The 27272-nt window shown below is 45.4% G+C and overlaps 1 protein-coding gene across 6 annotated transcripts in view; it reads right to left on the minus strand.

The window, feature by feature from the left end:
• BCL9 (BCL9 transcription coactivator) overlaps positions 1 to 27272 on the minus strand; it is a 58032-nt gene that overhangs the window by 2214 nt on the left and 28546 nt on the right. Inside the window, exons 1-8 of one of the 6 annotated variants that reach the window (XM_033518624.1) lie at positions 12622 to 27211; positions 9309 to 9615; positions 8537 to 8708; positions 7422 to 7738; positions 6328 to 6517; positions 5756 to 5855; positions 3109 to 5338; positions 1068 to 1328 (exon numbers count right to left, since the gene is read on the minus strand). In XM_033518624.1, coding sequence (XP_033374515.1) covers positions 1068 to 1328; positions 3109 to 5338; positions 5756 to 5855; positions 6328 to 6517; positions 7422 to 7738; positions 8537 to 8574 — 3136 coding nt within the window. In that variant the 5' untranslated portion in view covers positions 8575 to 8708; positions 9309 to 9615; positions 12622 to 27211. Of the gene's footprint in view, positions 1 to 1067; positions 1329 to 3108; positions 5339 to 5755; positions 5856 to 6327; positions 6518 to 7421; positions 7739 to 8536; positions 8709 to 9308; positions 9616 to 12621; positions 27213 to 27272 lie in introns of those variants that run through there. The other 5 variants (XM_015638184.3, XM_015638211.2, XM_015638175.2 and 2 more) reach the window with 5 other exon arrangements.

Consider the following 27272-nt stretch of genomic DNA (forward strand, 5'->3'; position numbering starts at 1 on the left):
GGGAAGAAACAAGGAATCACATTTAGACAACAGCCAGTAATAATCAATAAAGCTATCAGAGATAGCTGCAAGGTTACCAAGTCTGCACATACAAAAAAAACAGTGCTAGTAAGAAAAACATCAGCAGTGGCTCTGAACAGTGTTATTTTAACCAGAACTTTGATGCCACTCAAACAGCCATCTCCCTAAGCTTGTCACTGCCCTATCAAGCAGTGACTAAGGCCTGCTCGATAAGCAGGATTTCAATCCAAACCATACTTTCACCACCTCCCTGGCAGTCTGGATGACACAGGCAGTAACAAACCTGTCTGTGACAGATTATCAGCATATGGACACTTGTCCACTGGGAAGTGGCCGGAACGCCTTTCAAAACTCAGCAGTGATAAATCAGGTAACCCTTGTAAGGCTAAGAGGCAGTGATCAATGAGGTTAATGAGTTACCATCATGAACTTATTCAATTAGTCAGCTTCCCCCAGATATATTCACCCACTCTGATCATTACTGTGTGAAACACACTGCAAAGCTACAGGTAAACTCATCAAAAATTCATTACCAATTGCCACTCTTGAAACATCCACTCATCCCCTTTTTCAACTATTAATTAATAGGATGGAGGTGCTACAGCCTACTTTTGTATTTTTGATGATTCAGTGTCAAAAAAAATCCAAACAACCCCCCTTAAAAACTGTGACGTTTCTATGGCACTGCCTTAAGACAGGAGAGGTAAAGTTTCTTCTGGATAACACATTGTAGATCTGACCCTTAATCCCATGAGCAGCCTTCATTCACACAAGTAATTCCCGCCAGCCTAAGGGGAAAATCTCCCCCATACACAAGCATTTTCCATGTTAGACACCTTCTGAAGAATGCACACTTTCTGGACAGAAAAAAAACAGTTGCAAGGAGAATTTCCAGCTATACATTTCAAAGAATTACAAATACTTTCTCAAAAATGACCCATGGCTACATATTCCTCAAGTTTCTTCCCATCTCACTGTTTTCATTTGACGAGGCTTCCATAAAATCACCCTGATACCTTGTGCTAATGTTCCTTTGATTTTCTTACCTGGTACGCTGTTCATAGGTGGCAAGTTTGGGGAGCGTGCTGGAGGGGAGTCATCATCCGAGCTGGCCACAGTTTTGATGGCATCGTGATAGAGCGGTGTTGAGCTGGGCATGGCAAATTTGGACATCCTGGACATCATAATGGAGAGGGGATTCTGGGAGAGGGTTGGCTCTGGAGGCATTGTGTAAGGACTGCTAGAGGGAAGATTTCCAGGGAGAGTCACAGGAGCAGACTGGCTGACTGTGGAAGGAGGTGGACCACCTTAGGAAAAAAAAAAAAACAAAAAACGAGAAAGAATTTAATTTTTTCTCCTTACTGTTTTCCTTAAATCAAATTCTTTTCCCCTAGAAATCTCAAAAACTAGAAATTATTGCGAGACTTTACATGACTAATGCAGTCAATGACTATGAAAGGTAACTGGAAAAATAAGCCTATTGGTCAAGCTGATTAACATCTGTTATCCTACTGCATAACATTTCTAAGTAGAACTATTTTGAGCCTACACAAATGCATGTGAAAAATTACCAGTTTAGTCTGAAAATCTCACTATTCAATTTCCATGCACTGAAGACAGACTTAGGTTCCAGAGCTAGCCATCAAAATCAAAATCTATAATCAAAAAAGACACAGGCAGCACAAGGAAACCTGTAGCAGATATTATGCTGAGACATGTGAGCACATTTCTGACAAGCTACATCAGGAGCTGCAAGTAAAACTCCCCGTTTACATTGCATTTCTTGTTTCATAGAGATATTAGCTGCTTATTCCAGCGAAAGAAGCATTCTCTGCAACTATTAGGTTAATGTCATCCTTTGCTCTCACAAAATTAGAAGTAACTTAACTGCACTTCCAATCTCCTTTGTTCCTCACTGATGAATTTTATGCCATCCAGACCAATGTGAAGGAAAGATGCTAAACTGAAGCTGTACTCTCACTGAAAATTCACTGCACATTCCTCAGCCCCTCCCAACCCAAAGTAGAAAGCAGAATAGGGAATATAAAAAACTGCAATGCTGAAAGATCCATGCTTTGGAAGAGCTGCATGTCATTCATTAAGCACTACGTAAGGCACAGACTGAAGCACTTAGGTGCCTTTCCCGAGCCGCCGGCCCCACAAGCACGTCCCAGCGCAGGTCCCCGCTGTTACCCGCGGCAGCACTAGAGGGCAACGTGGGCAAAGGGCTCCTCTTTCCCAGCCGGGACAATCTTCCCGGTGGGAAGGCCGCCCGGGGCTGCGGAGACCTGGACTGAAGGTGGGTGAGCTTTGAGAAGGTGAGGGCAGAGATGTGCCAGCACCTGGATCCCGAGGTCCCCAGGCACAGCACAGCTCAGAACACAACCTAATGTTATTCACAGTGGTGGTTAGATCACTCCAAAATGCTTGAAGCCTGATATGGGGAATAAACCAGAGAGTACAATAGAACTGATAAAGGAGCTTAATATCTTAGGCCTGATTGAGCAGAAACTGTGGGAGAGGCTTCTGATCTCAACTCAGATGTCCCCGTCTCTCAATCGCCCATACCCGAACAACCGCATCACAACCTCCTGTCTTCAGTGTACACCTAGAAAAGACCAACCATTCCTGACCCATGCCTAGATACCCAGCTGGTTAACTGCTCAGCATGTCTTTGTAGGAACCTTCCACACTGAAGTGCTTTAATAACATCAACGGGATCTTCTCCGTTGAGCTACAATGACTGAGTCATGAAAGACCCCTTCAAGGAGAGGCTTCTCTCATTGATCCTCCACATCTTTTCACACCTCTCAACCCCATCCTTTTGCTTTTATGTCCTCAGTGACCATGACCAGCTCTCAGCTCGACACACGGGAAGCAGGGTGCAAACCCACAAATATAGCAGGAGGAGGAGGAGGAGAAGCCCTCACCCTTCACTTGCATGGCCACGCAGCCCCCCTCAAATAGGAAAAGGGCCATCCAGCTCTCGTCCTGCTGCAGGAGCACTCCTTCCTCCCTTTGCTGCACATTTTGGATGACCTGACACGAACCAAAGCACCGAATCTGGCTAGCGGAGGTGGCACTCACCCGACTCCACGTTCCCCAGCATGGCTGGAGAAGACATGGTTAGAGACGCCTTGTGGTTCGGGGGAATCCCAGGGCTCTGCAAAGGAGGCTTCGGAGATGAAGTCCATCCAGGAGAAGGTGCAGGGAGAGACGGAGACTTGAGGTGGACAGGAGAAGCAGCAGCAGACCCCAAGACAGGGGGGGATTTAATGGAGGCAGCAGCAGCTGCGGCAGTGGGGCCCGCGAGCATTCCTGCCAGCTGGGAGGGTGTCTGAGGGGACTTGAGGTTCCCCGAGGGAGACCCCATCATGGGAGACTGGACCTGGCGCATCGTGGGGGACTTCAGAGGGTTGATTCCTGGCGAATGCACCTGACCAGCTGCAGAGATATCCAAGGGCTTGCGGCCGAGGCTGCGCTGGGCAGGGGGAGCAGTGTTGAGGCTATTCGGGTTACTGGTGGGATTGAGAGGTAGTGGCGGCATGTGGCTGAGCCGGTTGTTAGTCCTTTGGTCAGGCCCGATCTGTTCTCTGAGATTCCGGAGACCGACTCCTGGGCCCTGAGACATGGGAAGGAAAGGCCTGGGACCCATGCCATACTCCTGCTGCGGGTGCTCCCCAAACGGCAGCGGCACCATTTTCTGCTGAGAGGAGAGCATCTCCGAGACACCAGGGCGCAGCTTCATCATCTCTTCCGGCCCAACTCCTGCCTCCCTCAGCTTCTGAGGGACCAGGGGTGGGTTAGAGCCCATGCTGACATTCATGCCCATGTCCCCCTTCATGCTGCCAGGGCCCATCCCAAACTCCAGCTCCCTGCTAGAAGCCATTTGTGGGGGTATTCCTTTTGGAAAGTCCCCCCTAGAGGGGCTCATCGGTCCTTCTACCGGCATGCGAGGGAAGATGGGGTTGTTCCCAGGCTCCATGTGTCTCTGGGAGGGCATCATTCTGTTGATCTCCATGCCGGGCCTGATGCCTTCCATGTTCAGACCAGGAGGGAGGCCCATCTGTTTCTCAGCCAGCTGCTGCTGATAGAGCTCTTCAGGCAGGCCCTGCGGATTGGGGAATCGCTCCCCTCGGCCAGGGCCGCTGAAGACACCCTGACCAGGAGGGAAGTTTCGGCCATCTGGGATTTTTGGCACATCATCTGGCCAACTAACTCCTGAAAGCCCAGGCCGCGAGGCGGGATTCGGGACATTGGGGCCTTCCATGTCAGGGTTCATCATTCCTGCAAAACCAGGCAGGCGCATCTGGCTCCCGGGCATGTTGGGATGAGGGGCCATGCCCCTGGGGGGCAGAGAGTGTGCCATGTTCATGCCTTCAGGGAAGGGCTCTGGACCCCCAGGTCCCCAGCCCTCACCAGGGGTCATCTGGTAGGGAGGGGGAGGACCTCGGACCACCCCACGAGGTCCGTGCTGGTGGACCATCATGTCCTGCAGGGAACACTGCTGCACAACCACCTGCTCTTGCTTCCTTCTCTTCTCCTCATAAAACTCCTGCTGCAGCTTAAGCCAGGCCACCTGCTCAGGAGTCATATGGTCCAGGTGGTCTGGGCCTATGGCTCCTGACTGGGAGTTCATTGGTGGTGGTCCCATTTCATCTGGGGAAAAAGGCATGTCCCTGTGTCCTTGAGGGCCAAACGGAGCCCCTCCATCTGTCCGAGACCCCGACCCTTTGCCTAAACTTTGGGATTGAGCCATCATAGCCTGTATCGGCCCTTCGGGTTTCTTTTGGGGGCCATCCAGCACTCCAGCATTTGGGGGTGGCCCCCCACTTTGCCCTCCTGCAAACTCCTTCTCATCAGGGAAGAGCATGCGCTGGATGTCTCTCAGGGTCTGCAACGAGCGCTCTCGGTGCTCCAGCTGCTCCTGTGACAGTCCGTCGGGATTCTCACCCAAACTGGATGGGTCCCCACCAGACCCCTGCTGGGGAGGACCTTTGGGGTCTGCAGCAGAGCTATTGCTACCTTGGGAAACTGGGCTAACTGCTCGATTATTGGGGGTTGAACTCTGCCCAAATCCTTCTGTCTGCAACGGGGTAGAGTTGGCAGGGCTGCCCACAGACATCACTTTGCTTTCCACACTGGGACTGTCCTGATCTATGGGACATGGAGGGCCAGTGGGTTTGGATACTGGTGCTGACACAGGTGGAGTCGGCTGCATTTTGGCGTTCTGGGGAGGGTTCTGGTCCTGGGCAGCAGGGGGCTGGGGCTGTGGCAGGGGCTTGGGTTCAGTCCGAAGTGCAGTGATCTGGGGGTTCTGCAAGAGAAAGCCACACTCAGTCACTTGCTCTTCTTACAGCCATGTCACCTAAACAGCAGTGCAAACAAACACCCAATCTCAATCCCACCAGCCCAAAATTTGCAGGGAAGGGTAGCCTTCATGCAGCCATTACATAGCAGCCTCTTGGCAATGCAGAAACCTGCTTTGCTCAAGGCATTACTGCAGGGACCCCTTTCATCTGTGACCCCTCTGCATGACCAATGAGTTGTAAATATACTACCCAAATATTGCAAGACTCTTCTTTGGAAGAAGAAGATATTTCAGACAGTCTGAACAACAACTGTCTGTCTTCCTAAAACTTGTTTCAGAGTGTAACTAATCATCCATCTCTCTGCATCACACACAGGCACATTTATGATTTCCCCTTCTCACCCCCATGCAGGTATTCCCTACCAAGGGTACAGTGTTTCGTTCCGCCTTGCTGTTCGAGATGTTCTGGATATGAAAGGACACGATTGTTTCCACCTGTCCCTTCAGCACAGCTTCTGCAGCCCTGCAAAGACAGACAGGTAGATGCACATATCCAGTTGAAGCTAAGAATCAATTTTTCTTAGCTGGCCTCCTTTCCATCTTTCAGCTGGCAAAAGGGAGAAAGACTTAACCACACATATTCACTCTAGTTGAGTAGGAAAAGAAGAATGCTTACATCGACAAACTCATCAGCATTCAGTGTTCATGTCTCAGTTTAAGCTATCCTGGCTCCTATTCATTACATGGATTGCAAACCAACATCAACCAGCATTTGCCAAAAAAAAAATAAAACATCCCCATACCACAGAGGAGTAAAAATTACTTCTCAGAGAGGAAAAGGTAGGTACATTGTCCACTCCAACCCCTTCAGCTTCCCCAAAAGAAGTAATGACTTTTTGCTACTTGATGCAGAAAGTGCTCTTGATAATCTCGTAAAAGATGAGCACAAATATAATTCCTGCTCCCAGAAGACATTCAAGCATCTACCTACTTACTTGTTGGCCATCTCAGTAGAAAAGACGTAAACCACTTTGGAAGGAGTCTTCTGCCCGCTTGCTGGCTCCAAAGTGGCAGTCAGACCATGGGAAGGTGTGGAAGACCTTGGGGCTGAAGCATTTGAAGGAGTCATGGAGTGTGGTGTGTGCTGAGACTCCTGGGACTTCACATGATCAGCAGAATTGCAGTCTGGAAAGGGACAAAGGGGAAAAGGAGGGAATCACTACCTTGGGATCTCTTTGGAAATCAATTCTGGAAACTGATCAGAGCTTCTTATCCTCTGAAATTTCCTGCTTCTTCTTCAAGCACCACTAAAGGCAATTCTTCTATTACACCACGCATCTTTCCTCTAAAGCCTTGGTGTCCTTCAAGCAACCCTGGGAAAAAGATCCTCCTGTGTCCCTTTTCAAGGAAAGTGGAAGTTCTCACAACTCATCTCTTTGAATTCTCTAATGACCACATAGAAAAGCAGGAACATAACCTACACCTTCAGGTAGGTTATGTCTGCCTCAAGAAAACACTCCTGCAAAACTATACTTTTTTTTTTGTGCTCAGCCACCTTAGCTAGGTGACCTAGCAAATGGTCAACAAAGATGGACAGCTGAATATGTGGTCTGGTTTTGCATTGCCTCACAGAGGCAATGGTGGAGCCAGGAAGAGAACACAGAAATCCCAACTCTCTGGCCTGTGTTACCAGTCAAGGTGCTACAGGTTATGTATCTGTGTTGACAAAAGAGACCTGTATATTGTTTAAAATCCCAGTTACAACAGAACAGTTCCTGAAAGGCCAAAGGCCAAAAGCTGACCAACAGGTTGCATTTGTACTTTTAAATCCTCTGGGGGAGTTTAAGAGTTACAAAGGAACTTTCACACCAGGTCTGGGCTCTAACTGAGCGTGAAGAAGACATTTACCAAGGCCAGCTATGACAACCTCTCCTCTTCGCCTGCTCTTGAGACCTTTAGACTTCATTGGCTGGAACTTACAGAACCCCGAACAAACAAATGCTTCACTAATACTTGCATAGCATTTCTCCATCTCACAGAGGATTCAGACTGATTGTCTGCCCTTGCACGTGAACCCTAGCAAACATACCTTTGATTTCCGGGTCATCATTAGGAGTCCCAGCTTCCCTCTGTTCAAAGGAGTCTGCCGAAATGCTCCTCTCTCTCTTCCCCTTCCCCTTGGCACCATTTCCAGCCCCATTCTTCAGCCCCATATTCCCACCCGGGCCCGGGAGCACTTTGGGAGTGTGACCTCCACTTTTGGGGTCACAGGGAGAGGGCTGGGATTGGCTGGTGGAGCCCCCTTGTTTGCCTTGGTTGGAAAATTTGGAATCCAGCTGAGGGTTGCCAGACGGGGACATCACTGTAGGGGGACGGACCATCACCTCCTGCTTTGATTTGGGGCTACTGAGGAGAGAGGAAAAAAAAAAAGAAAGAAAAGGAAAAAGTGACAAATCACACCATTGATTCATTCAGCCCTGTAGGAACAGATTAGAGTGAAGCAGAAACAACCACTGTCACCTTTACAAGCTAAGACAATTGCTGACAAATAAAAAATGCCTGCAAGCTTAGAGTCATGCAGGTGCTTTTTTGAACATGCCCTGAAAGGGTTATTATCCAAGATGGGATCTCATTGCTCAAGAAGGCACCAGGGCAAACCACAGACCTGCCAGATCCCAGAAACTGCTGTCACATGAGGACCCACCTCTGGTGCTTCTGTCAATAAAGACAACGGTTTCTATGTGCACAGAGAAGCACCTCACAGCAAGACCAGCTCAGAGTAAACAAACAATAAAGTTCCCCTCACCATTCTCCTGGACCCCAACTACACTGCAGCTCTGATCAGAGCAGCCCCCCCCCCCCCCCCCTCCTTCCACTTCCCCATCCAGTTCTACAGGGAGCACAAGGAAAACCCAGCATTACTGCAGCATTCGTCATACATTGGGGCGAGCTGCCAGAGAAACACAAACCTCTGACCGTGAAAACAATTAAACCAGCTACAACCTGCCCCTGAATAAGGAAAGAGAAGGATACCATCTCCAAGCACACTCCTGCAAAATGGGGCAGATGAATCCTCCTCATTTTGCCAAAGGAGACTCAGGATTTTCATTCCTCCTCCATCCAGCAAATTGCATCCTAAAAATATTTTGCTCCTCTGGGTTCTACAGATAATAGGCAACCCTTCCCTCCTCACCCTTCACTTACTCCATTGCTATCAGATCTTCTGCACTGTGTTTTCCCATCACCACTATCACTTCCAACAGGCAGTGCTTGCTAGCATCCTCACTGTGGGATTCACAAAAGCTGTTCCTTCCTTTGGACAGACATCTGACTCAGAAGCATTCCCTCTGAAATACTGTTAAGCTCCAGGTGACCTCTAGGAGTAAATAATCAAACTCAAGAATGCTGTCAATCAGAACCATCATAAGTCCCTGGACACTGCTTTGCTTTCATATTTTTCCCTTTCCAAATTAGTGGAGAAGAAATGCTGACCTGCTGCACTGGCAGGTGACTGATGCAGAGGATCTTAGTGCTCAGCTGATCAGTTCTTCAGGCTGTTCAAGCCAGTAATATGGAGAAAGCATTTTGTGTGAAAGTACAGACAGAGAGACCTTCTGCTGCCCAACTACCCCTTGGGAAATAGATAATTAGAAGAGGAGAAGAGAAAAAAAAAACAAGATAGAAACAGCAGGTTTACTCTCCTACAGCCTATCCAGGCACCTGGTGGAAGGGAGGAGAGCACAAGGAATGGAGAATCCATGCCTCACGGATTTACAGCTTTCAGCTCATCCTGAGCCTTGCAAACACGGAGACCACCAGTGCTGTGCAGCCACTGCTCAGGTACTCAGCAGGTCTGATGGGAGCACAGATGGACCAGGAAGCCACACTGCCCCAGTCCTTGGGCTAATCCAGCAGCAGAGCAGGGATGGCAACGTGCACTAACCCACGGCAACTGATTGCAGGCTCTTCTCCTTACCTCTGTGTGTTGCCTGACGGGGAGTTCCTCACTTTGGGGTTACTGGAATGCATTGACAGAAATCCTGAGCTCACAGTCTCACACACACGCAGATGGGCTCTCGTCAAGTTCCTCTGGGGAGCGTGCCGCCAGAGGCAGCGTCGAAGCACTTTCTGCCACCCGCTTCTCTCAGCGCTGGCTGCCTGCTTGCCTTTTTTCTCTTCGCTCCTCGCTGCTTTTGCACTGGGCACTTCCCTCCTGCAGCTCCAGCATTCTCTAGATGCGTGCCTCCTGCTGCCCAGGGGAAGTCTCGCATCTCCAGGGCACACTGCAAACCACCCCACAAGCAGAGAACAGAAAACCAATGAGGAACTTCCCAAGGAGATGTGTCTGGTGTGAAGCAATGCATGGCAATTCTTCCCCCATTCCCAAGAAGACACAGAAGAAGAGCTTTCAGACAGATGTGTATTTTAGACAAGAGGCAGACCTGGCTGGCCATTCATTTTACAGGCAGTGAAACCATCTTCCCTTTGTCCAAATCAAATCATTCTGGAGTCAACAAAACAGGGAAGGACCTTGTATCTGAATTCTGAATCTGAATTCTGTATTTGATTTTGCATCCATGCTCAACTTAAAGACACTTCACAGCAAGTCAGTAGGAAGCCAAAGGTAAAAATCCCCAACATGACCTAGCTATCCAAAATTCCCCTAGGAATGGCCATAATCTGATATTACTTAAGAACATAAAATGCTTAAATCTTTTGTCTCTTTGGTCCAATATACCTAGACATGTGTTCAATGATGTGTGCTAAGGGTTACACAAAGGGAGAAAAATAAAACAAAATGCCTTCCTGACCACATGCGAGTTACTGCTCTGTGTGATTACTCTGAAAACATGAGGGGTTAGTCATCATATCTATTAAAAAGGCCAATAAACCACTGGAGTAGTACCCATCTAAATTTGCTCAGCAACACTCTACAGATTATTGAAGGTTTTTTTTTTTTAAAAAAAAAAAAGCAGCTGCTTTTTCAGCTTCTTTCTAAGAAACAATATGCATGATGCAGGCAATAAGGCACATAAAGCTGTTTCTGGAGGTGGAAACTATTGAACATTACTGTTTACGTGCTTTGGGCTAAATTATTTTGGAACAAATTTCTGTCTTGTTTATGTTTCAACAAAATCTCTCCTGTTCATCTCACCTACTCAGATGCAAATCCACTTAATTTAGAATCTAACCAAGATTTATTGTTAATGTATTAAGCATTGCTAGTTAAATATTATTCAAATGTAAATATTCCCGATATTCTTTCTCAGCACCAAAGAAGTAGTTTCTTCCTATATATACAAAATGAAGCAAAATAAATCTTACTAGGATGGAAGTGTCTTGAATTTTATGAAGAAACTACTGTTCAAACTGCATTTCAAAACAACAAATTTGCTTATGTGCTGATGACACCAGAGGATTAAAAGACATGGGTACTCTATGACCACCTCTGGCCAAGTAGCTATCAGCAACTCATAGTATTGAGCACCATGGTTTTCCAGTTCCCTAAATTTGTACAGTTGTTGTGCTGTTACACATTTTAGTGGCTTTGTGCTGCTCTACTTTAATATGATAGTGATCCACACTGCAGCAGTTGTGTGAAGTTCTGCATCACCTCCAAAAATTCTCCTCTCTACCACAAGTCTCCTTTGTGAGCCAGAGAAGTCATCCTACTCCCTATTCTCATCTCCATTGTGCTGCACAAACCTATTAATTTGGGGAATGTTTCTGCAGCAAATGTCTCATTTTAAAGGCCTCATATCAGGCACAATCAGATGAACTCTACTCTGAGCCACACTCCAGAGGACCCACATGCCTCTCTGGGGCTATTAGCTGTTTATCCCACTGATTTTGGGAACAATGTTGGAGTTATCCTGTCACTATTGTTCCTCCTATCATGTTGCAATTACAGCTGGTTCTGTGCAGATACATTAAAGAGGAGGGAGCACCTCTTCCCACACAGCTAAACTGTATCATCTTTTCATGCAAATTTGGCTCCTGTGTCTGTTTTGTTAAACAAAACTGTAACATTATCAACAGCACCCTAACTGCTTTTCAAGAGATTGGTACATCTGTAAAAGTCAGTGGAACTCTGTGAAGCTGCAGCACCCTCACTTAAGGTGAAAATCTGACTGCAAATACAGTGAATTCCAGGCTTAAAAAAAATAAAGTAAAAGAGATAGAGAAAAGCAGTAACAGCATAAAAGTGAGCTTGATGCTTACAGCAGGACGTAGATGCCTGCATAATGAACTTAAGTATTCTGGTTGTTTAATCCTCTGCTTTTCCATTTGGACATTTATACGTTATGTTACCTTTTATTACAAGATGAGAATTGTCAGGAGTCCCAGTCTTGCACAGTGCAATGAGAAAACATGAAGAATCACAATCACTGACTACATGGTATTCCTGACATCACCAAACTCTCAAGTACTTCACCCAGGGGGTGGGAGGAGAACCCTCCAATTTTTTAACCTTATTTTTTTATTATTGTATATACACGCATCTTCCATATATTGGAACTGATGTGCTGTGCAAGGGAACTGTGTTTTCCAATCTCAGTTTAAATTTATTCTTACCAGAGAGAGCTATAAAGGATACATCACTATATTCATGGGAGGAACAACAGCAAGTCAACTTCCTCAGCTTCTTATTTCTGCACACGGGGAACGTACCATCTTTTATAATGTGAAATGGAATGTCTCATGATTTTTCTCAATGCACTTCTAACATATATATGCCTGGGAATCTAGGGTTCAATAATGGAAAAACTCTAGAGAAATGTATTTTTGCAGCTGGAATCTGACTGCCATAGCAAAGCCTATATCATTGCTTTGAAATTAGAGGCAGGGTCAGTGACAGTGAATGGCCAAAACACTTTAAAAGACATTTTGGAAAGCTACATCCAAGGCTGTATTTTCAGGATGGCTTTAAGGTATGGCAGGCAAAGGTTGCAGAGAAAAGGGATGGTTCGACAGGCTACTCATTCTCACCACCTCTCCTGACCACATCAGGGAAAGATCTGAATGGGAACTAACCCAAGGGAAACAACAGAAATTTCTATTCAGCTGGATTTGCCCCCTGACCTGGTTCATCATGTAACCACATCACTACCATTACAAGTTCAGAAGAGGAGGTGAGAACAGGTGAAAATGTAGCCCCACCCCACTTGCTTGCAGCCTACAATTTGGATGGCTTTAAATTAATTCAAACATTAACTGCAGAGACAAAAGAGATAGATCTGCATTCATGGAGATATTATAGATCCTTGTTTTTCCAACAAGAAGCTTACCAAGACCCCTGGTGTCACGACACTGCAGTACTCATCGTGGAGGCCATGAGTTGCAAACCACTTGTCTCACAAAAACCAGTCACCTGGAAAAAGAAGAGGAGAAGTTTCACCAACAAAAACTCACAGCCAAGCTGTGCACCCCCTTCCATGCATCCAACCACAGAAGCAGAGAAATCAAAAGTTGCTCTGAACCTCCAGCAAGGGGAAGACTCTGCTCAGATTTATCATCACACAAGAAGCCACCATCAGACTGGAAGACTCAGAAGATCCATGCTGGCCACAGAGGGGAAATAGGGCAGACCTGCTATAGCACTCCCATGTTTAGCCAGCTGGATTCCCATGAGCTCATCTGTGCTTAGAGAAGCTGGCACAAAACTTGGACATGTCACCTTCCCTTTTCTGCACCCACCTCTCTTCAAAGGCTCACCAACCCCTTACAATGTGCCCAGCAACTCCTGCCAAACCCTTGTGCTTCATATATGTAACCTCCTCCACAGCCAGACATTGTATAAACAGAAACATCAAGTATCAGGTAAAGCAAGGCAATCATATCTAGGGGAAAACCAGGAAGGTTTTAGAAGGAGGAAGCACTATCTACTGCTCTGGCAGCTCCAACTTCACATCATTGCATACCCTACAGGAAGAAGGGAATCCAAAGCAAATTTAAGTGCCTGAAAGTTCAGCAATATAAGGAAATGCAGGCTCTGAAGAACGGTTTACTGGTAAATTTGAGGTTAGTAGAAAAAGAGCAGTGACCTGCCAGCTTCTCCCTCACCCACTGTGAAAACTGTAGAGGCTGCAAGAACAGTATGAATCCAGACAACACTCACAGTGGCAGGGCCTGCGTGGTATCTCAGAGCACTCTCAGCTATTTACACAGCATGGACAGCCTTGCAGTTAAAGTACAGCTGCAAAGTGAAACCACTACCAAAATTTTTCTGTGTAATCCCAATGCATTCTGCTGACCAGATCTCCCAGCAGAAATGTGGGAGCTGGAGGCTCAATTAGCTCAAAAAAAATGCATTGTGAAAGCCTGTGCATATTCTCTTCCCTCCAACATCCTACAACTATTATCTACTGCAGCTTCACCTTAATAATGTAGCTATGTGCTGCCATGTAATCCACTTCACAAAACCAAACTACAAAGCTAGTCCCAAACAATGCAGCTACATTCTCCACCCAGACCAGCCAAATCAAACAATGAAATCATCAACATGATAGACCATCCTTATCTAGCCAAGTCACACCTGCAGACAGAAGCTGAAACAAACACCTATCGCAACAAGCTGCTTCATCCAGTAAAACTCACCACAGCAGCACAATCATCCCTGAATCCAATTAGCCAGTTATATCTCCTCTCCCCTTTCCCCCACCCCACCCAATGAAACAATACAGGCTAAGCCATGCCAGTGCCAATACTGACACACCTCTACCAAAGCAGGGACAAAAATCACTTTTTCCCTTCAAGAGGAAGGTGTGTGAACACCAGCACACATAAGGATGGAGAGAACCTATCACAAACGTTGCTCAGAGCTCTATTCCTTGAAACATTCAATCCCAGCTTTGCAGGGAAGGACAGCCTTGCAGACCATAGCTCAGGACTGCAAGGGGGGCATCCTCCATCCTGTAGGATACCCAGTTACTGCACTGTAATTCCATTCCTGGATTAGGGTACCATCACTGCTGCTCACCTGCACGGTCTTAGTCTCGTCAGCACAAGGCAGTTTGCTCCACAGTGAATTTAAGAGCAAAAGTGTGAGAGCATGCACACAAAGCAGCTACCACAGAGTAACTAACAAGATGCAAAGGCACATCTTAGTTTACCTTTCAGTTAACTATTTTGACCCCCTGTACTTCTACAAACCAGCTACCATATTACTGTACTGTAAATAGAAAGTTAAAAAAAAAAATTCAAACCAGCAAATTCTTATTTTATGGCCTTAAGCTGAAAAGCTCGATCGTGACAAATGGTCAAGTACATAGAGGTGTACAGCATTATGGCTATTCCAGCAGGAACAGCTGCAGTTATCACTGATTCACTTCAGTCTTTTCTCCCTCTTTGAGAAGGAGAATGTGGAGAGATGAAATAAAGGCATACCAAGTAGATAAAAGTATCAGACTTGTGGCCTGACTGTGACATGAAGCATTAAAGGCAAGAAACCTTTCTCTGCATACAAGAAAGAGCACACTGCTATTTTCCCCATGGCCTTTCTGAGACTGTTAGTCTGTGCTGGACTGAGGGTGGCAAGAGCTCAAAATCAGCATGGAGAAAGAAAAAAGGCTGGAGACCTGCTGCTGCAGAAAACAAATGATAACTTTGAATGCAAGCTGAGCCTGCACCCTGAATTGTATCTGTGACTGTAAAGAGGGTAAGGAAGGAAAGAGAGTGGAATAAGAGATTGCTCAGGGAGGAACAGAAGCTTTAGGGCAACCAAGAATAGCAGCAGCAGGAGGTATTTGAGCAACCGCTGATCCTGACAGCCACCAGGAAGCAAACTTCTGTAAGTGCATCCACCAGTGGATTCCCTGTGTGACCTGAGAGGTGGGGCAAGGCAGTGAATCAGCCAACGCGCTCCTTCAGCACATTTTTACTGGGAAGGGCACCTCCAATTTCTCCGACCCTCATTCAACCACATGAGAGGGAGAATAGCTGCACCGGCAAAAGGTGACTCCACTACACCCAAGAACTGGTTGGAAAACTGGAAAATATTGGTTTTCATCACGTGCTGCACTTACCAGTTTTGTTGAGCATTTCCTTATTTTACACACTTGCAGCTAAGCTGCACGTTACTTTCTAATAAGCTGCTGTTTAATAAAGTACTTGGTTACACACCTCATTGATAAGAAGAGCAACTGGGAAACAAGGAGGACACAGGGCATGTTATTCAAAGCTTTTATTGAGCTGTCAGACGTCCTTACGATCACGTAAAAGCAAATAGATAAAATGACATGAATATTCTACATCCCATACATCTTCCTATGACACTTGAGGATACAGGGACACAAGACACTTCGATCCCATGAAGCAGTCCAAATTTCTAGATAGGGCTCTGTACCAAGGGCTAGTAAATACACCTTTAGATCTGCCTCTGCCTCCTAGCAAAAGCTGTCCTCCTCATCCTTTCCCACGAATGGATAAAGCACATGCCTGTCACACTACTAGGATTGACCCCATCACCATTGAAATAGGTCTGTCAAAAATGCAACCTTACCTTCTGCTCACCAGCTCTGTTCTGGACCCAGGAAAGCAACTTCAACCAGCCTAAGCCTAGCCAACTCTATCCCTTCCAGCACTTGTGATACAGCTGAAAACGAACTCCAGATAAGATATGAATAATATTCAGGACACAATTTTCCTGTTTCATCCCGCTAGGTGTTCATGTGCTCACTGGCACAAAGGAGGCAGCACTGACTGATGGCAAAGGCATGGACAGGCTTATGCTTATTGAAATACATTTGTGCCCATCTTCTGCCAGGTCCCACTGTCCTTTTTCTTAAACAAGGACAGAAAATACCTCAGGTACCTTCAGATAGGTAACTTGGACACCTAAAGATAGGTAGAGACAAGTTGTTCATCTAAGGTGATTACATAGCAACTCACAGCCAGTTTCTAGATGGTCCTAACTTATCCTGAAACAGTATGGACTTTCCTATGTTTATGCCATAACAATAAAAAATTATACGCAAAGTTTTCACAGTCTCACAGAGAATTCCTTCTTACCACATCAGAGAAATCACTGCTATTCCAAAGTCAACACAGCATTATCTCTCTGCTCCCAGTTTTATACCAGAAATTACTCTCAGTAAACAGAAGAATCAGGAACTTGTAGCAAAATAAGTTTAGGTGACATGAATGTGGAGGCTACACAACCCCCACCAGGCAGCATTGCAACCTCCACAGGGAAAATACCTCCTCCTGCACATGTGCTGTGTAAGCATCTCTGTGTTAAACTCCAAATGAGTAGGTTATTGCCCATTACTACCCCCAGCCCTGAAGCACAGAGAAAGGGGCTGAGCAAGACAGACTCGCCTAAAATTAGCTCCTTGAAGACCAACAGGCACAGACAGGGGAAGGGCACGCAAGATTCTATGCCATTACATGGAGAGAAGTTCCCTTGAGTTGCTCCATTTAATGTAAGAATTTAGGACCACAGGATAAGCCTCCCAGAAACTGTAAGAATATTTAATCAGGCCCATGCAAATGCAGTACAGTGTGCTCACACAATGCAGCTCTGCTGAGCCTACCTGTGCCTGCCCATCCACATCTCTCAAATAAGAGTCTGTCTGTACAGACACTCTTCCTCCCATACCTCCCCCAGCCCCTATCACCACACACATGGACCTTTCCCAAAGAACAGATCTTTCCTGAAGATCAACAACAAAGACAACATTCAAGACAACAAAGGCCACAGAAAATTCAACCTTTTGCTCTACATACTTAAAATGGACAGTGAAGACAATCACTGACAAAGCACAATACAAACCCAAAGGCTCAGAGAATTAAGTGTCCTCTCCCTTTTTCTGAGAAAAATCTAGCAACTATTCTCTTCCTTCTGACAAGTACATGGATAATCAACAGTAGCCATGATGTAAAGGCTGCATAAGTAATCAGTCTTTTTAGGTACTTTAAAAAATCATTCTAAAATAGTCTTTTGCAACAGACATGTTTCCTGCAACTCTTACAAGCATAACTTTTCAGAGTTGTGAATAACACTAACACTTCTTGTCAAACAGACAACTATATGTCCATTAAACGTTATTTTCAATGTATTTAACAACACTTCAGTGCATTATTAATCCAGTGGGGATGTATGGCTGTCCTAGACAACTTCTGACTCTGTACAACTCCTTCCCTAAAGTAGTGGAGGAGACAGACAATTATGGACACTGGTGATCAAACTCAAGGTGTACACAGACAAACACTGAGAGCTTTTCAATTTCCTATCTGCCATTATGTAAAAAACACTTGAACTACTTGGTTCACTTGGGACTGGAACAAGCTCTTGGCAGATTCTGACACAGTTCCAGCAATCAGTCTGGGGAAAAAGCCAAGAGAAAAATTCCTTAAAAAAAAACCTCAAAGCCTAAGCTGCAACTATCTGCTTCTGTACAGGAACATGATGAACACTTCCCCTCGGTGTTCCTGCCATTTCAGCTTCACCAGCAGCAGTGGCACTGGCAGGTGCGGGTCAGCCGGGGTGTCGGGGGACGCTACCGCGCACCCTGTCACGACATCGTGCTGACCTCAGCTCAGCCCTGGCACACTCCAGCACAGCTGCCAACCTCACTTCAGTTCCACCTCTGTTAACTGTGCTGAGAGCACTCTGTGTACTTTACAAGTGCAGTTTGGAGCTCCCTACGTGGAGCGTCACTTACCTGAGCACCAGCTGGGCTGCTGTGGCGCTCCAGCTATTCTTAACACCGATAAAGATCAAAATCTCAACCAATAAGGGGATTTTTCAAGAAACGTTTTAACAGTGTTTTCCTAATATATGACAGGCTTCTGCTGCTTTCCATATCAGGTTAGCAGTTAATAGCCTTAGCATCAGTCAGCATTGCATGCAGGAGTCCAGTGGGTAATGAGAGTTTTCCATGGCCTGCTTTCATAGCTTTGGCTTCTGTCAGAACTTCATTTACTTTTCAGGAGTTAGGAGAAGCCACAGGCAATCTCTTTCCCCTTACTTTTCTGGGCTTATTTTTTCAAAAATTTAAATAGGGACATCACCATGAACAACCACAGGTAAAAGACACCTGCATCGAGCTTGCCAGCAGCTCATTCTGTAGAAACTAATCTGTTGAAAGGGGCTTGGGGAAAATATGCTGAAATACTGGATGGGGAGACAGGACCAAGGATACAGCAGTTTGTTCTTCTACAAGTACTAACACCACACTGCTTTAACAAAAGACTTGGGAGAAACAAGTCACCAATCAGTTCAGCACAGAAAAAAACCCAAGTGCTTTTTCTTCCCTTTTGGTACCCCCTTCAATAGGCTTCCAGAATGAAAGATAAGAAGCAATCCTCAGGCGTAACTCCTTGGGCTGCAATCTTGTCAGTTTTCATAAGCTAAGTGGGACTGGGATGGGTCAGTACAGGACAGAGCTCCTCTGTGAAAAACCCCGGTGCTACAGCAAGCAGTAATTCCCCAGTCTGCTGCAAGGGGACATGACACACGACACCAGTCGGAATTGCTGGGGGCGAGTCATACACCTTCCTTCATGTTAACCTTCACCTTTACAGCTCTCTGGTCCCTCTCTTCCCAAATGAGCACTTTCCCAAGGCTCCCCTGAGCATCACTACCTTCCAGCAGTGCCTGCCAGACCAGTTTTCATTCAGGACTGTCACCACCAGCCATCCCTCTGCTCTGCTTCTTTACACGAGGCCTCCTGCTGTTCTCAGGCACCTGGGGAGCTCAATGCCACAAGCCCGGCATTCCCACGGGAGCACAGCTGAAGAGTTACTACATCCCCTGCAGCTTACTGCTGGATAAAAATGTGTGCCAGGGTGTGCCTGTCCCTGGTGTGCTGAACCTCTCATTTCTCTGCTTTTAGACCCACACTAGGCACAGGAGAGGCAGCACGACCCTCAGTGACACAGTGCAGCGATTCCATACTGGCTTCCCAGTCGTTAAATGTAGGATCTTCCAGACAGCAATGACTCTTCTAAGGAGTAAGGCACTTCAAAGAACTCCAGCAAGCAAAAACTGCATGTACACAGTACTCCACGATGCTACATGATTATATCAAAGCTGCTGGGATGAAAAACTGACATTTGATAAATAACATGAGGTCACCTCAAAGATCTCAGAACGCTGCATGTAAAAATGTTATTTTGACAAGAAATTAAGCAATTGTATAATCAGGTCTATTATCAAATCTACTGCTTTGACACGATCTTATAAAAGTACGAGGAGCATGCAATTCCAATTGCTGCAGGATCCTCCCTCACTCAACACAAGATGTAGGCATTTAATATTCCTCTAGTTAGCCACGCATGTACAGCACAGCCTAACGCACTTCAAAGTATTTACTGTGCTGTATAAACACAGCGCTATTTTCAAAGCCTCATAACTGTCAAATCAAAGCTGGCTTTCACTAAAGCATTCAGAAGCATTTCTGCTGGATGGTGGCTATTTGCCTGACAGTTTCAACCTTCTATCCCCCAACCACAAGAAGGTTAAATATTTTTTTTTTGTATATATGCATATGTATATATATAAAATTATTATTTTCAAGAGGCAGAAGAAAGTGTTTTCTTGCTAACAAGCTGTCAAATAATTTTGACCTGAAGTTTTTTACTTTTTTTCCTCATACATACATATAAAATATGGTAGAAAACTTGCATTCCACCAGCAGAAGTCCTTGAAAAGAGTTTCTCTGTACATAGCACTGCCTTAACTGTCCATTGTACCAGCCGTGCCTGTTGAGGCTGTGGCTGCTCACCTCAACAGGCTACAGCCTGGTTTTATATTACACTGCATGTACATTACTAATCAATTCTCAAACAAATACAGATTGGTACATAGATAAAACATTGCCATTTCACAGGCAGTGAAACAGTGATATCAAGACACCTGAAGAAGTCAGTTTAGCAAAACGCAGAAACCAGAGCTCTGAGCAACCTGAAAAATGGTTTGCACTGCTTGATCTTACCTGGTGTTTCTATCAGTGAACCACTAAACCAGAATTTTTGTTCAGGTCTTCACAACTGCAAAGGTGGCAAAGATAGCTTGACACAACATACACAGGCAGTCACAGACTTAAAGCAATTTGTAGAGCGTAAGTAACATGGTCGAGTAGATAAATCACAGGCACATTAAGAGACAAGCTCTGTTCCCAAGTTTGCCACCAAATCCAAGCAACCCTGGTATTAAAAGAGCCCATGGGCCCCAGCCACCCCACTGATAAGGTAAAACAGATACCTGCACCCTTTGTTCAGAAGGCAGAGAGGACAACCACAGGCACATGGAGATCATCCAGTGACAAGGTGAGTCAGTGATTTAAAGCTCTCTTGCTCTGCTACTATGTAGACAGAGCCCCATCAGAAAGCCAAGGAGGAAAAACACAGTGGCACTGCTTTCTTAAGAGGCCAAACAGCCATGAAAACAAGACACCCAGCTCAGAGTAATTGCCAGTTGAAGAGTGGAACAGGCAGCTGTGTGGCTATCTGTGCCTGAACAACAACTGCTCTGAACTCAATAGAGAAAACAGCAAGCTCTCCCTCGATTCCATATGCAGCTAAATTATTGTGTATGTCATCCACTCTTTATGCCATCAACTGTACCACTAAGGAGCACTTAAAACCAGCATTGTTTTCAAGACTACAGCACCCAATTTTCAGTGAAATCTCAGAGGACATTGCTCCATCTTTCTTTGTTGAAAGAAATCATGTCAGTGGTAAAAGGCACTTTCCTTTTTCCTTCCTTCAAAAGGATTTCATTGATTCTGCCTAGGCTTTAAAAAACAAACAGGCCAACCACCCTACAGTTCCACTGTTCATCTCCCTCCCCTATTCCATAAGCATTTTCTTGGAGGCCAAACAATGAAAATCCCACTTCTGCTTTAAAGTCTGTCTGAAAAAAGGGATCTCTCTAAAGAGATAACATTCATTCTTCAGATAGTTAACTGAGATTTCATAACAGTATTTAAAATGAATTCAATTAGTGTTGTCAAAGTAGATCAAAACCAGAGTTCTCAGATTCAACTCAGAAAAAAAAAAATAGGTAAGAACAACCCACAGAAGTAGGAATAAAGAAAATGTTAAAAGTTGTGAAGCAGCAGTTCACTTCACAATAGCCACAGTTTAGTAACTTGGACCAGATTTCAGGGTGGTTCACCAGGATTCAACCAGAAGCCTATCTGGGCACATCTCATACACTGGTTCTCAATCAAGTTTCCAGACAGGAGTGTGAGAACCCTGCAGCAAACCCAGGCACAACAGGCTATTCCATCCCTCCCTTTCCCAATATAGAACAACTGCTAGAGCAGAATAAAAAAGGTTTAGACCACAGGCTTAATACCTCTTCCAAAATTTCTACTGTCACTGATTACGATAATTGAATATTCTTCATATTCTTAAAGACATCTGATGCTTTTTAACTCTTGTAGAATTCTTGCTCCTCAGCAAGATACTCACAGCATGAGTTTCACTGCTTAATTGCAACCATACTAAATAGTCTATCGTCACTTTACAGTACATGTTGTGTACCATCAGAAAGTCTTGAGGCAGCAGAAACTCTTCCATAGCAAAGCCACCACGCTCTTCTGTTGGCCCTACTTAAATCTTCTTAAAGAGAGCTACTCTTTTGATACCTTGCATGTATGTTCAGAGATGATTTCTGGCAAAAAGAGCAAGGTAAGCTGGAGGAACTGTTCTCAAGCAAGGAAAACTGTAACAAACAGGTGTAAAAAACATTTAGCACGTTTAGCAGACTCTTAGGGGTATAGTTAGATGAGCATTCCTTTTGGCAGGAATGCCAGCTTAGAGAACTCCTGGTACCAATATTTACTCCCACCCCTGCACCACACTGTCTGATGTGCCCACGGCCAAACAGCAAACCAGTTTGGCAAACTGATGCAGGCTAAGTATCATCTTTTCTTTGCCAGGCTACTTCTAATCCAAATCAGCTCCCTGATCCGTTCCAGCATCCAGCTGCTCCAAAACAGCAGCACCAGCACACACAGTAGGGTGCTGCAGAGTCAAAACAGAAGAGCACCAAGGACTCCTCAAAACCCAACTCTAGCACTGAAGGAAGTGCTCACAGGATTAGGAACAGAGGGCAGCTCAGCCCACAGGTAAGAGTGCTATCACAAAGCACACCCCTGCTTCTTTGAAAATATAAATCAAAAGTTAACACTGGAACAGTTCACCTGCATTCAGCACATAAAATGTCACCTATTGTTGCTAAACAGCATTTGTGATCCTGCATGGTCTTAAAGACAATCCTTCAGAAATTTCCCAACAGACAGATTTTTTTTTGTTGTTCAAGTTCTTCAAGATTATCTGGACTTCCTAATTATTAATAAAGTTCCTGTTCTTCTGGACTTGTATAGCACAAAGGAGGTAAAGCTCCAAAACAATTAAACCTTTAAATGAGTCAAAAAAACAAACTTTAACAGACAAGTAAGGGTACATAGGGGAAAGCTCTTTTAAATTCAATAGGCAGAGCAGTGCTTGAAAAAAATTTCAGCAATGAAATCTTCTTCCATTCACAAATTGCTCTGAAAAACTGAGTTAACACCTTTATTTTGCCAGCAGGAAGACTAGAGGGACTCCAGCAGAGCTTGTAAGCAGGAAATCCAAGCCCACAGCAAAACTTGCTGGGTTAAAGGACTTCATATCTATGTAAACAGACCACAGACCTTAGGGAGGCACAGAGATTTCTGTGAAGTCCAAGGCCACACAAACGAGTTAGAAGGATTTCATGAAGGCTGCCTGAATTGCTATGAAGAAACTCTGACAAACTTCTAAAAAGCAGAAGAGATGAAGCCCTGCAAGGTAGCACAGCTCACATTTAAGATAGGAATTAGTTTCAATACTCACTTTAGTGTAATTGCTTCACAGAATAAAGCTGTTGTTGTTTGGGGTTTGGGGCTTTTTCCTATTGAGTTTGTAAAAGACCAGCAAAATTCCTAAGCCATAGGCACCGTTTGTAAGGCAAGAGAATTGACACACCACGTCAAGAACTCAGAGGAAAAAACAACATCTAGGAAGAAACATGTAGAAATAGGTATGGAAAGTCAATGTACTGCAGAGTAGCAAGCCTTTGAATAGCTGGGAAATACGGATCAAAGGTACTCCATTCTTATCCACATCAAACATATAAACTGCTCAGAAAAGCTGTAGTATATGAATATTTTAGCCTCGTGGCTTACAGTCGCCTTGGTTTCTATATTTGGATATTTGGTGACAAATGCAGTTTGGCTGTGGACTAACCCTAACTGAAAACAATCCAAGCACATGAACTGTAAAGATGAAATGCCAAGATGGGGAGGAAGGAGGGGGTAAGCATAGGGAAGAAAGAGTCCACACCCTTTGTATTCATAATATACAGAAGAGATCTATGAAGTTTCTGGCTGTATGAGCAGAAACCTATTTATTTTCTTTCACATTAAAATTCAGGTCCTGCCTAGCTTAGAAGATTGTGTTGACCAATAAACAAATTAACTGATCACAAGAGAGCAAAGGAAAATACGTCCCCAAAACAAACAAGAAAATAAAAACCCTAGCATACAAAAAGATGGTCACAACAGTACCATCATAGTCCAGCTACTCCCCCACACCAGAGCAAATCACAATTTCTCCCAGAACATCTTTAGATACCTAGAAGCTAAATAACCTATTGGGAAAACTACACTAGGAAATCATAAACAGAACTCTTACCAAACACTGCAAAAACCAAGTGCACAAAATACACCCCCATAAGAATTTATCACGTTAACCTGACCAAAGATGAGCAGCTGAATGGGAGGGGGACTTACACAAAAACTTGTTTAGGGTGGGTTTTTTTTTTGCTTGGTTTTGTTCACACTTATTTAACGTCAATGATTGATTAACATTTTGGATAAAGGAGGTCTTTGTTAGTGATTCAGCATCTCCACCCCTTCAATTAAGGTGTTAAGAGTTCACACAAGTGCAGCGAGACCCAAGATCCCCAGACCCCTCTCCACAATAAAATCCCCACCCAAAAAAAAAAAAAGATTTAAAAAAAAAAAAACAAAATAAAAACGCACTCGCCCCACTGAGAAAATTCCAAAATCCCAAAACTAACATCGTTGCTAACTCCAAGTCAAGAAAAGAAAGATGCCTTTCTTTTGTTGTTTGAGGAGAGGCCAGCAAGGGAGACAGGGAAAGAATATGAGCCCTTGAGCCATTTTTATGCACTGAGTAAGAAAAAAAGGACACATTCATTAAAAATAATCTCTTTGGAGATCACTGTTAAAAGAAAAAAAAAATCCACACCGTGTAACAGAGCCATCATGCCAACTTGTCCAAAATGGCTATAAAACCTCAGGAAAACAACCCCTGTAGTTCAGGCAAGAAAGCAGATCCCTGTGCCATGGGGTGCAGGCGTGTGCACTCCTGCAAGCACAGCTCCTCTGCCTGGGATGGACACAAAACGACTGTGTGTGTGTGCCCCTGATCAACTTCCCCTGTTCCACACCTGTAACACCACACTTCAGCCAGAAATTGGCCATTACAGACCTCATAGGAAGCAGGAGAGAGGTAAACAAAATGAAGTGGGAATAAAGCTGTTTAAGTATGTTAATTCTTTCATTTGATTTCATAGAATGCCTTGCCTAGCTTTCCAACGGTTGCTATTGTAATATCTCCAGCAATCACTGATCAAATAATCCAACAAAACAGAAGGAAAAAAAAACCTACACCACTTTTTTTCCTCATGCTTTTAAAGCTTGATACATTTAAGTATGCTTCAGAGCATCCTATGTCTGTGTGGGCTTTTCACAGAGAAATCAAGGACAAAATACTTTCAAGGAAAATAAAAATGTAACTGGAACCCCTAAAAACAGAGAGAGCTGTCTCCCCCGCTTCCTCCAACTGTGTTTTGACAGAAAAGCAACCAGTCACCAATAGGGAGGCTTAGGAAGACAAACTTGACTTGGCACAACCCTTTCTTTACTGCCCAAACCAAGGAGAAGGTGTTACTTTACCAGGTAAGGACTACAAGGCTTGATGTTCCCTCTCCCAAAAGTGAGGTCCATGGTTATTTCCAGACCAGCTTCAGAGTCCATGTTAGGTTTGGTATCTGAAGAGTAAAATCTTCCCTTTCACCTTGGTGGGCTTTGAATCACTCCACAACCAGCTCCCATCTGACTTACTTAATTCTTTCATTGCTGCATGACAATTTTCTGATTTCTTATGTAGTTTACTATTGAACCAGTAATCATGTAATCATCCCGCCCTAATATTTTACACCCAAATAGCAACCCACAACTGACTGTCACATCAGATTCTTCCCATCTGTCTCCTCATGCTTTGTCTACCCTCCCTGAGTAAAAGCCACCTTCCACATCCCAAACACTCCATCTTCAGAGGCCTTTTTAGACCCATCACCTGCACAGAGAACTTGGGGACAGGGAGCTGGACAACACAGGGTTCTCTCTCATCCTACAAGTGGAGCCTTGCTGCCTGTCTGCATCCACCTGTTCTACCATTTCCCTAAGCTTTTGAGGTCTCCACTGTTCATTTTTTTTTCTCATCATCCAACCCCTAACCTCATGAAACTTCAGATTTAGCCTCTCATCCCCCTTTGCAGCCAGCCAGAGCACAGACTCCCCCTCATGCATACACACACAGATCCTCTCCTCTACCTAGTAGGAATCCTTCCAAATAAACACATTTCCCCTGCCTTGACAGATACTGCTCTTCCCCACAATCCCCATATACAAGATCCACTCCCACACTTAGTATCCCACCTACTAGTTTGATACTACAGGCTTAGCATCCCTGGATTCCTGCTCCCCTGATCTATCTACACTGCTTCCCAGCTCTGGAGCTCTACAATTCCCCTCATGACCATGTGCATCACCTCCCTCACGCTGAAAGCACTCCTACCCCATATTCTGGCTCCTGGTGATTCCCCAATCCCACTCCCATATCTCTTTCTTACAATGACTCAAGTCCCAACTCCTCACATGCTTCCTTTCATGTACCGCTCTCCCCAGCAAGCCTAATACTCATTTCTTCATCCAGCTCTCCACATTTTTTCCTGCAGATATCCATAGTTCAGTACTTCCTGCACCACAGCCTCCCATCCCTTCCTCACAGCACATCCCAGGTGATCTAATATCCCACACACCATCTCCCACCTTCTCACTGCATATTTCACCTCGTATCCCACTCCCTACATCCCTACCATCCATCTCTATGGCCCAGCCCCTGACTTCAGCTCAACCACAGAGTTCACACAGGCAGCTCCCGCCCCACTTTTACACCAGCTTCTTTCTCCTAGGCCAGTCTTCACTCCCAATACAACAGCCCCTCCCATCCTGTGTCCCAGTCCCTCACTGAGATTGGAATCTCACAACCACCTCTCTAGCCCACCCAACACTGTCCTCTTCCACAGCAGGGCCCGAAGGCACTTCCACACAAGCTCAGGGCAGCACACATCACCCCAGTGCTGCACCCCATAGCCCCAGTGCCCCCAGCACAACCCAGAGCACCCCACACAGCAGAGAGCCTCAGCGCATCCCCCGCACAACCGAGCATCCCACACATCCCTCCACCGAGCACAACTCTTGCAGCATCCCAAGCACCACACTGCGACCCAGGACAGCCCACCCATCCCTCCTCCCAGCACATCCCCTATGGCATCCCATACATTCCTCCATGTAGCACAGCCCCCGGGGCATCCCCTGCACCACTACACGAGCACAGCATTCCATGTGCTGCTCCATACAGCACAACCTCCAGGGCTCCCCAAAGCACCCCACACATCCCAGGGAGCTCCCAGAGTATCCCTCTGCCCCACACCTCCTTCCACGGAGCACAGTTCCTAGAGCATCCCCTGCTCCCAGCACATTCCATGGAGCACAGTTTCCAGAATATCCCCTATGCCCCACACCTCTCTCCATGGAGCACAGCTCCCCCAGGCATCCCCTGCTCCCCACACATCCCATGGAGCACAGCTCCC

This window comes from Parus major, chromosome 1, assembly GCF_001522545.3.
Source record: "Parus major isolate Abel chromosome 1, Parus_major1.1, whole genome shotgun sequence".
NCBI classification, from domain to species: domain Eukaryota; kingdom Metazoa; phylum Chordata; class Aves; order Passeriformes; family Paridae; genus Parus; species Parus major.